At 35.7% G+C, this 13,392-nt stretch overlaps 2 protein-coding genes across 3 annotated transcripts in view; one reads left to right on the forward strand and one right to left on the reverse strand.

Moving 5' to 3' along the window:
- Positions 1 to 1,381: 1,381 nt before the first annotated feature.
- LOC110864468 (KAT8 regulatory NSL complex subunit 3) overlaps positions 1,382 to 13,392 on the reverse strand; it is a 50,301-nt gene continuing 38,290 nt past the window's right edge. The window contains exon 7 of the mRNA XM_022113539.2: positions 1,382 to 1,766. Within this exon, the coding sequence (XP_021969231.1) occupies positions 1,491 to 1,766 (276 nt within the window). The 3' untranslated portion in view covers positions 1,382 to 1,490. The remainder of the gene's footprint in view (positions 1,767 to 13,392) is intronic.
- LOC110864469 (ervatamin-C) lies at positions 6,305 to 12,401 on the forward strand. Of its 2 annotated transcripts, none has more exons than XM_035974336.1 (5): positions 6,305 to 7,349; positions 7,818 to 7,905; positions 9,814 to 10,043; positions 11,162 to 11,288; positions 11,974 to 12,401. In XM_035974336.1, exons 2-5 carry the CDS (start codon positions 7,896 to 7,898, stop codon positions 11,982 to 11,984), a joined length of 378 nt encoding a protein of 125 aa, XP_035830229.1. In that variant the 5' UTR covers positions 6,305 to 7,349; positions 7,818 to 7,895; the 3' UTR covers positions 11,985 to 12,401. The 2 variants fall into 2 exon arrangements, with proteins under 2 accessions (XP_035830229.1, XP_021969232.1); XM_022113540.2 differs by having other exon boundaries at positions 6,310 to 7,349; positions 11,162 to 11,293.

The following is a 13,392-nucleotide window of genomic DNA, read 5'->3' on the forward strand; positions in this document are numbered from 1 at the left end:
ACAAAATACCACAGGTACGGTACGGACACGAGTACAGGTTTTGTTTTGTATAGAAAGAATTTTTGTTGGTTTTTAACACCAAGTGAGTTTATTATGCAACTTATTATGTGTTTGAGTCGTTTGACTTCTTGGCTCATTATCAAGTTGCGTATACCCTTATCCTTGTCTTTTTTTACTTAAGCTAGTAAGAAAAGACATCAAACAGAAGGTTTATTTATATATTTTTTTATATGTTTTATTTTCTTATTATATATTTTTTTATTTTTATTTTAAAGTTTTTAACTTTTTTATATTTAAATTTATTTTTTTATAATTTATTATTAATTAACTAATTTTTTAATCCCATTCTAACATACCATCATGACCCCTTTTTTTAACATACTCATCCTGATCTAAACCAATCTTGATCTTTTACTCAAACCCACCCAACCTGCCTACTTTGTCGGGCCTATTTTATATATATGCTTACTGGAAGAAGAAGAAGAAGAAGAAATAATGCTTGGATCATAATCCATTATATATTTGATTATTTTCCATGAGGGATTTTGAGGTGTAATCTACTTTTCTCATGTGTCTATTATTCGTATTCTTTCTTTATGTGGCTAGTGATTTTGTATCATTTACTGATCTCATGCAACTGTTACACGACACTGAAAAATCGTTTTAATATGTTGATTTTGTGACTAAAGGATACCGGTTTGCTTACTGAAATGCTGCAACCTCTGTTGTATAGGTTGTTGATTCTGCTGCTGCAGCCGCTGGAACTTATTTATGTTTGTATTTTCTGTTCGGTTGGACTTGGTTTGTTTATGTTTTCCGTTACCTTATTTCGTATGTTATTTAAGATTGGTGTAGTAACTTTATTTATGTACTATACTTTATTATCCTTTGTATCTTGGTGCTTTATGTAATGTGCTCTCATTGATGCTGGCTAGCTCGATAGCGAAAAGTCCATAGATTGTGTATTTGTGAAGTATATAATGCAGCTTTGACTAATTTTTCTTTTTGAGGACAAGTGACTGAACTAATGACTGTAACTCTTTCAATAAATTATATTAGCATTTTGAATAAAATGATTATCGTTAAATGCGGCCTCATGATTGCTTAAACCATTTCCAACTCAAAATCTTACAAACACTCGTAAACGTGTTTTGTCTGCTATCACATCATATTTTCATTCATCTTTACCGATATGATAGTTGATTAAAAGCGTTTGTGGTAGTCTAGGTTTATAAAATGTGAACAAATTCTAGAGATATAAGCGTTTTTAGCTAAATTACAGGGATGAAGACGAGGATTCTAATGTAAATGCTCATTAGCCAGTCTAGTTAACACCAAAACTAATCGAGTTTGTGGTAGCCTAGGTTAAATACAATCAAAATAGCTAGCTACCAAGTTTCATTGCAGATAAAGACTTCATAAATCATACTTACAACAATACTAATACGTGAACATAAAGCTACCGCGCGGATTCAAATGTTCAATCATACCTAATCTAAGTTCAACGGGTTGTCAACGGTTGATCCTCTTCCATCTTTGACATAAACACATTTTTTGAGCTTGTTTTTTAGTATCCTTTCCGATTTCCTCTTCCTCGCATTTTGGGTCGGTTTTTGTTTCGCACTACTGATTTTTTTCACCTTCGGTTGATGAGACTCGATCCGTTGACTGTTTTGCTCACCACCAGCAGTAAGCGTCTCCTTCCTTGAAACATGTCGAGGTAGAATGAATTTCGGACTTGCTCGTAGGAACAAACGTGTCGTGTCCTGTAACAAAATCGAATCAGGTCTTAGAACAAACAACACTAACTTGTTTGCCATATGATGATTTTCATCTTCTTCATCATCATCATCATCATCATCATCATCATCATCATCATCATCATCATCATCATCAACTCAGCATTAGCATTAACATCTTCAAATAAGTGCTCAATAACAATTTTCAGTTAATTAATCAGTCATTTTGCAAACCTGAAAGAAAATTTGTAGGATATGTTTGAGCAATCATACTTTCGTTCACCAAGTTGTATTTTTCTTAGATTATGACTTTGATCAATACAATAATTCTTAAACGTTCGGTTCGAAATTATGGCCTAAGTTGTATTGTGATTGTCCATTGCAGAGTAAATTTCCTATTTATAGAAAAGGGCAGTGTTAACATATGAATTATTAGAGGTGTGAAATTCTGACACGACCCGAAAACATGACCCGGACCTAACACGAAATTCACGGATTTAGGTTTAGTTCAAACAGGGTCGGGTCAGTTTGAGGTCAAACCCGCGAACCCGTTTAGCTGAACGGGGCGAGTTTGTGTCAACCCGGTTAGCTAAACGGGCCGGGTTCATGTCAACCCGATTGGGTAGGCGGGTTGTCCCATTTAACCCATTTATATTATATTTTATTTTTTTTACAATATGTTTAATGTAATAAATTAAATTGGGTGTGTATTATATGCCATAATTATAACTTAAAAAGAGAAATCGACATACAATTTTATAAATAAAATGTAATTGTATTAACACAATTGACATACATTAAATCTTAACCCTTTAAATTCACTGAAACCTTCTAGAAGCGGCAGTTAACAAGCAGTTAACAGAGTTACGAACCCATCCCCGTTCCCCTCTTTCTCCTACTTCCTCGCAACTGTGTACCATATCTCATGAGTTCGATTAAAAACTCCAAAGCATATTATCACCAACAATATTTCTTCTCAGTAGTTGTTGTAGCCATCACCATCAACGCAAATTCGGTCCAAGCCCGTCGTTTGTCCTTTGTGAATCATGACAACCAGGAGACCGGTTGACATGCTGACCACCACGATACGATTGAATCAACCATAAATCCGTGGGTTTTATGACATCTGCCATAACTAGGGGTGTTCAAAACCGGATATCCGAATTTCGGATATCCGAAATTTTCGGATACCAGATTTCACTATCCGAATCCGTATCCGAAATTTCGGATACGGATTCGGATAGTGAATCGGATATCCGAAAATCCAACTTTTAATTTAATTATTATTTTTTATTATTTTTTTTATATTCGGAAACGGATATTTTGGATAGTTTCGGATATCCGAATATAAGTTTCCGGATATTTTCGGATATTTTTCGGATATTTCGGATATTTTCGGATACTTCGGATATTCGGATATCCGAAAAAAAATGAAAAATAAATTTTCGGATATTTCGGATATCCGAAATATCCGAAAATTTTGAAAATCACTATCCGAATCCGAAAAATTCGGATATCCGAAATTCGGATATCCGATTTTTCAGATATTTCAGATTCGGATATCGGATATTTCGGATCGGATTTTCGGATACGGATAATTTTGAACACCCCTAGCCATAACAGCTCTTGTACGTCATCTTTCTGTATATTTGTTATGATATTGGCGGTTGTGTTTAGGGATTTTAGGTTTTTCAATTTGTTCAAATTATGTGCTAATCAGAGGTAAGAAGAAGACTAAAAGTCATCGCTTGGGAAGCCGGAAAGCCGCTGGTGATTGAAGAAGTGGAGGTGTCGCTACCGCAGAAAATGGATGTCCGAATTAAGATCCCCTTCACTTCCTTTACCACACCAATGTTTAGTTCTGGGAAAGTGGGAAGCCACAATAAGTACTCCAATTTCAGTGTAAGAGGTAATTGGATTTTGACCCAAGCAGTGACAAATTATGTTGTTTTCAGCCACATTTCCAGTTACAATCAAAAGAGTTCAAATACATACGTGAAACAACCACCAATGGGGTGGTGGTCCATTGACAAAGGCAAAGGCAAAGCCTTTAAAAAACACCTAGGTTGGGAAGGGGAAGCTCTTGGGTTCAAGTCCCATAGACGACAGGGGATTAAAGAAATTAGTCGTTCAAAAAAAACATACGTGAAACAACCTTTTGTTGAGCTCAAAGTAAGCGGATCACGGCTACCGTTGGTCAGTATAAAATATTTTGATAAACATGTCATCAAACTTATCATATTTAGAATGCAAAGATTTTTTTTGTCATTATAGTATTAATATACTCGTCCACCGGACGGGTATAGAACTAGTTATTTATATCCAGATAAATGTGATAAGTGAAATTTCAAAACTTCAAACTATGTAGCAAATATTGACCCATCATATCATTTTAAAAGATGGAATATACCAAAAGCTCTGAGTTATATATTACTATGTTAAAATACGTCTATTACACGAATTAATAAGGGTAATCAAATTTTTTATGATTCTTGGTTGATTTTTTGATTGTTGATGAAAATAAGAAAACAATAATTTGATTAGAGAGAATAATATGGAAATGGTTGGGCAACTTCAAAAGAAATGATTGGGCAACTTCAAAAGAAGTAGGTCGTGGATCATGAAAGATTAACAAGGGCATGTTTGGTATGGGGTGATGGAACAAACGAGGTAATGAAATGAACGAGGGAACGCAATGGAACATTACCATTCCAGTCTCGTTTGGTTACTATGTGGGAATAAAATGAATTATTATCGTGTATTATTTGATAGACAAGAAAAACGAAGGAATAAAATTAGCGGTGAGTGGTGATGGTGACGACGATGGGTGGCAGTGACGGGGGTGGCGACGGCGGCCATCGGTGGTGGTTGGTGGCGGTGGAGGTGGCGGCAGCGATTGGTGGTGGCAGCGACGGTGGTAGCGATTGGTGGCGGCGAGCGGCGGCTGCGGTTGCTGTTGGCGACGGCGGCAGGTGGGTGGCGGCGGCAATAGGCGTCAGTGGGTGGGTGGTGGTGGGTTGTGATTTTGTTAAATGCTAATGAATGGTGCAAGAAGGGATGGAATGAAAAAAAAACGTGGGAGGAGGATGGAATGATTTTAAGGGAATGGAATGCCTTATGAAATGGGTGATTCCATTCCACTAACCAACCAAACACTCTTTTCTTCATTCCCTCGTAATGACCCATTCCATTCCGCCTCTCATTCCTGCATACCAAACACTACCTAAAAAATTTAAATGTTATTTTAGTCCCTATAGTTTGGGTCATTTTGCCAGTTTAGTCTAAAGGTTTCATGCCTGTGGGTCTTAAAAGGTTTCATGTTGCCATTTGAGTCCATTTGGTTAACTTCATCCATTTTTTCTGTTAAGGAGAAGGGCAATTCGGTCATTTTATATGGTCGAATTGCCCTTCAAGTTATTAGAATTACATAAAAATGCTGAATTGCCCTTCTCGTTAACAGAAAAAATGGATGAAGTTAACCCAGTGGACTAAAAAGACAACGGTGAAACCTTTTTGGACCCACAGGCAAAAAACGGAAACCTTTGGACTAAACTGGTAAAATGGCCCAAACCGCAGGAACTAAAATGACATTTAACTCTTAATAAAAAAATCAAGAAAAAACAATGTTGTGACTTGTGGTTATAGTATTGTGACACACCTTTACTTATTTATTAAGTATAAAGGTTTATTTCAATATAAAAAACTGAGAAAATGTATTTTTACTTGTACCGGTTTTACCTATTTTGTACTCGTATTGTATTGTATGGTAGTCGTATCGATTTTACAAACGAGTACCTGTACGAGTGATAAAAAATAAAATAAAAACAAAATAGTACCAAAGTGGATATCGTGCCGAAATACCCTTACCAATACTCATACCTGTACTCGTACGGTACGTTTGGTACCCAATTTTGTTCAAATTTGGTACTTGTATTTTCGGTACCGGTACGAGTACGAGTACGAGTACAATACCAATCCCATCCTTAGTACCTATACGATATAAATATCAAATAGGTAAAATCGATATGAGTACCATAAATACAATAATACGAAATAAAACATAATCTAAAAAGAACTTTTAAAGTTCAATATAAAATTCGGTACCGGTATCCATTTTTACCCATACTCGTACCGATACCGAAAGTACCAAATACCAAATCAATAAAACTGGGTACCGATACATGTACCGAATAACTAAAATCGATACGGGTACGAGTACGGTATGGGTACGGGTATTTGGGAAAAAAAACTCAGCCCTACTTTGGCACTATTTCCTTGGGCTTCACCCTTACTATCGTCGCCTACCTCATCGCTTATCATGCAAGTATGGTCTTCTTCATGTTTGTCGCTATAAATATATATTTATTTGTAGAGGTATGGTATTGTACCCGACTCAAACGATCAATCATTTCCGTTATCGCAATTTATTATGTTATTTATTATTGTGTATTATCCTGCGAAGCGCAGCACAATGTAGTTTATACTACATTAGGATGTGGGCTTGTAGAGACAACCCCTAACTGGGCTTGGCCCATTGAGGTTAGGGTTGCATATGTCTCCTATATAAGGAGGTCTTCACCTCTCTACTAGGGCAAGAGAACATGAGGCAAACACACTTTTTGTAGTTGAAAAAAAGGGAATTCTTTCCCTACCATCTCTACATATCCACTTTTCTCTCTTCTCCATTGCAGATCTGTCTTCAAGAGGAAGAGCAGGGTGTGATTCTCCTTCCTCTCAGAGAAAGCGGTTCCAATCACCCAGACGGTGATTCCATGTTTCTTCATTGGCTCCCACCGTATCAAAATTTAGATCCAAGAATCACAACTGATTTTTCTCCATTCCATCTTCCAGATTTGCGTTCTTCATTTTTTTTTGGTTCAAACCTTCAAATTTGTTCTTCTAGAGCTCAAAAAGAAAATTATTGACGAACACTTTTTAGATTTGTTCTATCGAATTCAAAAAATCAAATCTACCATTTTCTCTCATATCCAAAACATACGATCTGTGTAATTTTAGTTCCATATACAATTTCTGGATTTGAAACGATTAGATCTATACTCACTTAAAGATGGATACACGATTTTAGATGCTCTCATATATGGTTTACTCAAGATCCTCTAACCTTTTATCATAAATAGGAGATACCAAACCTTTGTTGTTTAGACTGAAAACCATGGCTAACACAGTACAGTGAAGGCCCACTTTTATTCGACATATGAAATAGGTTCTATAGCTCTTTTTTAATATTCGCCATAAACTTCATGCGCACATTTTCTGGTTTCGTTTTCCATACGAATCCTTTGTACCAACATGGATGCAGTTCGCTCGCATATCAATGACATGCCTCCATCACCACGCGGAAATGAACCCCTGCCCCACCCGGTGATCAACCGGGACACGCTAGATGGTTAATTAAGAATTATCCATCCAAACTATTATTATAATATAATATAATAATATATTAAAAAAAGCAAGAATTGTGATTTTGTCGTTTAGTTCACTTCAAATATGTGTCAAACTTAACGTTTCCAAAATCAAGGGATTTTTCGGAGAAAAAATCGCCGGAATCGATGGCTAGGTTTCTCTTCAGCAAGAATGCAGGGACAAAATGTAAGCTTTTAGTGCCATTGAGCTAATTTTGTTTGTTATTACATCTGCGATTGAGCTCTTGTTTGCTATTTAGTCTACGTAGTTGCCATTACGTAGCTATGTTTGTAGTTTCATATCGATCGTAAGTATTATGTATGCAGGGACAAAATGTAAGCTTTTAGGTGCCTTTGAGCTAATTTTTGTTTGCTATTACATCTGCGATTGAGCTCTTGTTTGCTATTAAGTTTAAGTAGTTGCGATTACGTAGCTAGGTTTGTAGTTTCATATTGTTCGTAAGTATTATGTATGATTGTGTGTGTATAATGTGATGTAGGCTTGCGTGATATTAGCTAGGTTATAAGATTATCTGATTACTTTTTTTTTCATGGTATTCTAATGATTAAATAGCGATAAACATTGGTATGAAACAATGCTACTGTTCTAAAAAAATCAATAGAAACTAATCTTGTTACTCTTCATGATGTACAGTGAGGAAAGCATACTCGACTGCCTCCTCCCGCATGCCAGAAAGTTTTAGCAGGAGTAATCACCCCGATCAAGAACCAGATGAGCACGAGTACGTCTTTTGTTAGTTATATAATATGAGATGGAACTGAACGTTGAACCACTATTTTTTTTTACCAAATTTCCCCCAAGTTCGACCGAACAAGGGGATATGAATGAACCGTCCTATGTAGAAACGCGTAGTTCTTCTTTTAGATAAGAATGCTATGCCACACAAAACTTTTGTATTTATGCTGTAACTTTGTTGTTTGATTTAGTGACGATTGTGTTTTCGTTTGATGTAGTTGAACTTCAAATTTGTTTAGTTTGTGTTAAGGCAGGTTGAAACAACATATGTAGGTCATTCAGATTGGAAGTAGAGTTTGAGATATAAGAATTAGCTGATTAATGCTTATACAGTTATGTTGGATGATATACTTGGGATTTGGTGAATGTGGATTCAATTAGGGGTGGATTGAATCGTCCAAATTGATTAGTCGGTCGGTTTGGCCAGTTTGAAGAGTGTATCGTCCGGTTCACGGGTTGACGGTTTACGGTTCGGTTCACATATATGTATATATATTTATCTTTATGAACTCTTTTTGATACAAGATTATGCTTTTAATTAATATATTTCTTTATCTAAAACCGGCAATGGAGTTGTGTAGTTGTGACTCAGAATTCATATACCAGCATTCATTGCAAGTACTTATATGGTAGATCTTAGGATATTTGTTTTGTATGATTTACATAAATAAATAGACATGCATTTGATTGCATGGTAAGCATCTTTTAAGTTATATACGAACAATAAATGGAGGTAGATAAGACTAATACCAAGGTTAGAATTCCCCTGCAAGACGTTTAGCCGTTTAGGTGATGGTTTGACTAGGTGTTTTGTGTTAGTGGTTTGTTAAATGTCTTAAGAATGATTAAAGTTTTTGCAATTTCTTACCGAATGTGATGTTAACACAATACTGCTGCAAGTCTAGAGGTCAATGTTTGCGAGTTGGCACAACATCAGTACAATTGTTCAAATTTAAGTTGAAGTACAGATTAGTATCTTGATTGCATAATTTCTACGAGGCCGCATTCAAATGAAAATGAATGTTCCATTCTGTGTATATAAATTGCAGCAGTGGTAGACCATTAGTTTTGTATTGTTAGACCAGTGGCAATAGCGAGCATAGATGTCAATAGCGAGCGTAGCCCGCTACGCAGCAGCAGTAGATCATAGTTTTGTGACTGTCCAACTCAGTGTACAACTTAAAAGGCGAGAGATGTGAAAGATGACTTTTTCAATGTTTTGGGAATGGAATGAGAAATCTGATGTGGAAATGACAAGTGTTAGGGATGACCCCATCCGCACTAACATATTTCTTTTATCTACATCCTATAAAACGATTAGACCCAAAAGAAGCCTTTGACACAAACATGTATAAGTCAAAGAGGGTTTATCAAATTCAATCCGTTGTCCCAACACAAACACACTTGTAGATGGTAGATACTGACTTGAAGTCTTTATGTTTATGTAAATATGACTGTATGCTTTATGTAAGCGACAAACGGCGCCGGGCTGGTCTTCTAGTTAATTCTAAATGGCTGTAGTTTATTGGTTCAATGTGAAGTCTGTGTTGGGTTAATCGGTTCGTTTACGGGTCGGGGGTGTCACGTATCGGGTCATGGGTCAGCAGGTCTACAAGTGAACGGGTCTTGGGTCAAAGTTGAGGATTAGATCACGGGTTTAGGAGATTGCAATTCACTGATTGTGAAAAAAACTTAATTTGGACACACGGGCAATCTAGATCTTTGTTAAGAATGTGTGCAAATAAGGATTAAGGATCAGATCTTTTATTGTTGTTAAAGTATCTAACCGTTTATTCAATTTGCTAATTGAGTTTGTTAGGTTGTTAACGGTCAATTTGGGGATATCATCCCACTATTCGATTATGATTTATATTTCTTTTCTTTTTGAATACAGATCTTGGCTGGGCATGTGCTTCGGTATCATGTGTTGAAGCATTTTACACTATGGCAACCGGAAAGTTGCTGCCATTATCCGTCCAACAACTGATGGATACCAAACGAGTACACATGTGCGGAGGTGGCAGTGCACCGATATCATTCCAGCAGCACATGATGCAGTATGGAGGGCTTGCCACTGAAAAGGACTACCCTTTTACAAGAAAATACGGAGTCTGCAAGTATAAGGTTTGTAGCATAATTAATGAAATGGGTTAAATACTAGAGTAAAATGCCAAAATTGATCCCTGAGGTTGGTCACTTTTGCCACTTTAGTCCAAAACTCAAACATTTTGAATCTTGGTACCTGTGGTTTCAATTTTGTTGCCATTTTCATCCAAAAGCAAAATCTAGTCAGATTTTTCAGTTAACATCCAACTTTTTTTTTTTTGTCTTTTTCCTCCCTTTTAATGAAGGGCAAAATGGGCAGATTTTTTTAATTTGTTATAATCGAACGAACACGAACAAGGCCATGTTCGCATACGTTCGTTAACAAAATTAACATGTTCGCGAACTGTTAACAAACGCATACCAAACATAAGTTTATGTTCGCGTTCGTTCGTTAAGGAAATTCAGCTGTTCACGAATAGTTACTAGTCTCGAACCCAATGGAACGCAAGCAAATAAAAACAAACGCAAACTAACATTTAACTTGAAAATAAAAAATAAAAACACTGTTATCCCTAAACATTGGGTATAAGCAGTTAAATACAAACATCAAATATAAATCAAAACACCAGAAGTCTACTACACCACCAAATAATGAATCAGGTTTAACTAACTTAGACATAATTATCCCCAAAAACGTCTTAGAATGTCCAAATTTTAGCTAACTTAGAAAAAAATAGGGTTTCAAGTTTTCAATATGTTTAGATAGAAGGTATATTATTTATTATTCTTTTAATATAATCAAACGAACACGAACAAATGTAAACGAACGAACGAAACCGAACATATTACCGAACGTAGTCGGACGAAAGAGACCTGTGTTCGTGTTCGTTGGCTAAGCTAACCGAACGAATTTTTTTGTTCGTGTTCGTTCGTTAAGCTAATCGAACGAACTTCCCGCCTAACGGTTCACGAACTGTTCGCTGAACGTTTGGTTCGTTTATAGCCGTAGGGACTATACTTAAATAAATATGAAAACAAAACTATTGGATTAAAAAGTAAAAAAAAATCTTTTTTACTAAAATAAATATTACGAGGAAATCACAAGAACTAAAATAAATGAAATTAATTTTGATTCTCTTTATCTGTTAGGATTCTTTTTTTTAATTTTTTAATTTTTCTTTTTCATGACAAAAAAGCCAAAAGCCGTCAGCATTACGGGCTACAGACGAGTTCCCAAATACGAATTACATGCCTTGAAGTGGGCTATTATCCATGGACCTGTTACCGCGTGCATTGAAGCCACACCTGAGTTTCACCGTCATGGTCAGGTATATATATATATATATATATATATATATATATATATATATATATATATATATATATATTTAATTTATCAATGTAACATATATGTTGGAATCATTGTAACATATAGAAGAAAAACTAAAAACTAAAATTAGTGAAGGTAAATCTTGTGATTCAGCAGTAAAATTAAGTGATTAAGTTTATAAATTCAATGAAAAGTTCTATTAGGTTCTTATCAGTAACCTTTTTTTTTTCTTTTACTTCATAGCAGTTCTTTATCAGCAGCCTTTTTTTCTGTTTCTTTTACTTCATAGAGGTTTTCGAATTTGATAACTTAAGACGACAAGGTTTATCGGAAACAAGTTTCTTAGCTTTGGTACGAGACACGATTTTACAACCGGGTATGAATAAAAGATTACCAATGTCGGGCCCGAACCCGACCCATTGCTATTCCTACATGTTACTACCTTGTGAAACTAACAGTAGGTTAAATGATATATAATTGAATGTAAATATAAAAAAGAATGAAATTTTCAAATTAGCAAATGAGCAAGTTATTAAGGTTGACACTTCAGTTATTCAAAGAAAATTTGCTTGATGTTTTTGTGTTGCTTTATGTTCACACGATTAAACTGACATCTAGTTTAATTCACATAGTGGTTACTTTGTTATTGAACTAACATTTCGGATTGTTTTGTGACAGGGCATCTTTAGAGGGCAATTCAGAGAGAAGTTTCTAAACCATGTTGTCCTCATCACTGGGTTTGGCAGAACCCCAGATGGAGAAAGCTACTTTGAAATTCAAAACTCATTTGGAACAGAGTGGGGCGACAAGGGGAAAACCATTATACCCCAGTATGTGATCTTAGATGATGGATGTTGCAGCATTGCAGCATACGCCTATTACCCAACTATGTATGGAATTCAGGCCCCATTTAATCAGCGGATACATAGAGCAGTATCATACTCTCCGTGTCTCTGTAGGATCTGTCGGCCTGATCTCCATACCGGCCCACGTGCCTGATTACATTTTACTTACGGTTAAAAACTTGTTGTTTACTTTTTTATACATTTTTGCTTTACGTATCTTTCAAATTCCTACCGGATATTATCTTATTTCTTTTATATTAATTTGTTTGTTTTATTGGCGTTTTAATTTCAATGCTTTATGTACATGGTCTTGCAAAAGGAAGTCCAATAATATACTTGCGTACAAACGCCATAGCTCTGAAAAAGAAACGAGGAAGAGAACATCGAAACAAGGTTATATTCAATGGAGTTTGTGTGAAAATGTAATTGTTTTGGTTAACTTATGAAAATGCGAATTGTAACATTTGAACGGTAAAAACCTAAAGAATATGTGATAAAACGTATAGAAAACGCGAATGTAAACATTGAAAGTATACATGTATACAACAAATGAATCTTGTAGGTCCTTTAATCCTATGGATCTTTCGTAGAATTGTCTATCTAACCTAGAGTGCGAAATCCTCTAGATCAGATTGTTATAGAAAATAATAGAAACAGAATTATATTAAACCGTCTTCTAATGATTATCCAACACAAGTGTTTAAATCCGGAATGAGTTTACAAATTCGGAACCCTTGTCTTGTATAGGCCACTTCACTACTAGAAAACCTAGTTTTTGTCATGTAATTTTTGGTTACAAAATGGTAGCAATATCCTTGTTGTCACCAGTTTGCCACCGAAAATACGGTGACAAAAACACATGTGTCAATTGCCCTAATGCCACCAAATAGCCACCATTTTTATATTTTGCTACCTTATTTTTACCACCACAAAATTAGTCCCGCTTCATGTTTGCCACGCTCCACCTTGTTTGCCACCGAGTTGTGACACGTTTTCATACCATTTAGTCGCTGATATTGCCACCATTTAGCCACCGATATTACCACCATTTAGCCACCTTTTTTACACAATTTGCGAGTTTTGATACCATTTAGCCACCGATATTGCCACCAATTTTTTACACAATTTGCCACCGAGTTGTGACCACCTTGGTATAGTTATTTACAACCATTTGCTACCATTTATTTGCTACCATTTACTGATTACTGGAATATTGGTTTTTAATTTAGATTTTTTTTTCTCCTTGCTATTT

Source organism: Helianthus annuus, chromosome 6 (genome assembly GCF_002127325.2).
Source record: "Helianthus annuus cultivar XRQ/B chromosome 6, HanXRQr2.0-SUNRISE, whole genome shotgun sequence".
Lineage (NCBI taxonomy): Eukaryota > Viridiplantae > Streptophyta > Magnoliopsida > Asterales > Asteraceae > Helianthus > Helianthus annuus.

Coding starts and splice junctions, on each gene's coding strand:
- LOC110864469 (XM_022113540.2), top strand. Junction 10,044..11,161: donor ACGGAGTCTGCAAGTATAAG/GTTTGTAGCATA, acceptor ATGACAAAAAAG/CCAAAAGCCGTCAGCATTAC. Junction 11,294..11,973: donor AGTTTCACCGTCATGGTCAG/GTATATATATAT, acceptor GTTTTGTGACAG/GGCATCTTTAGAGGGCAATT.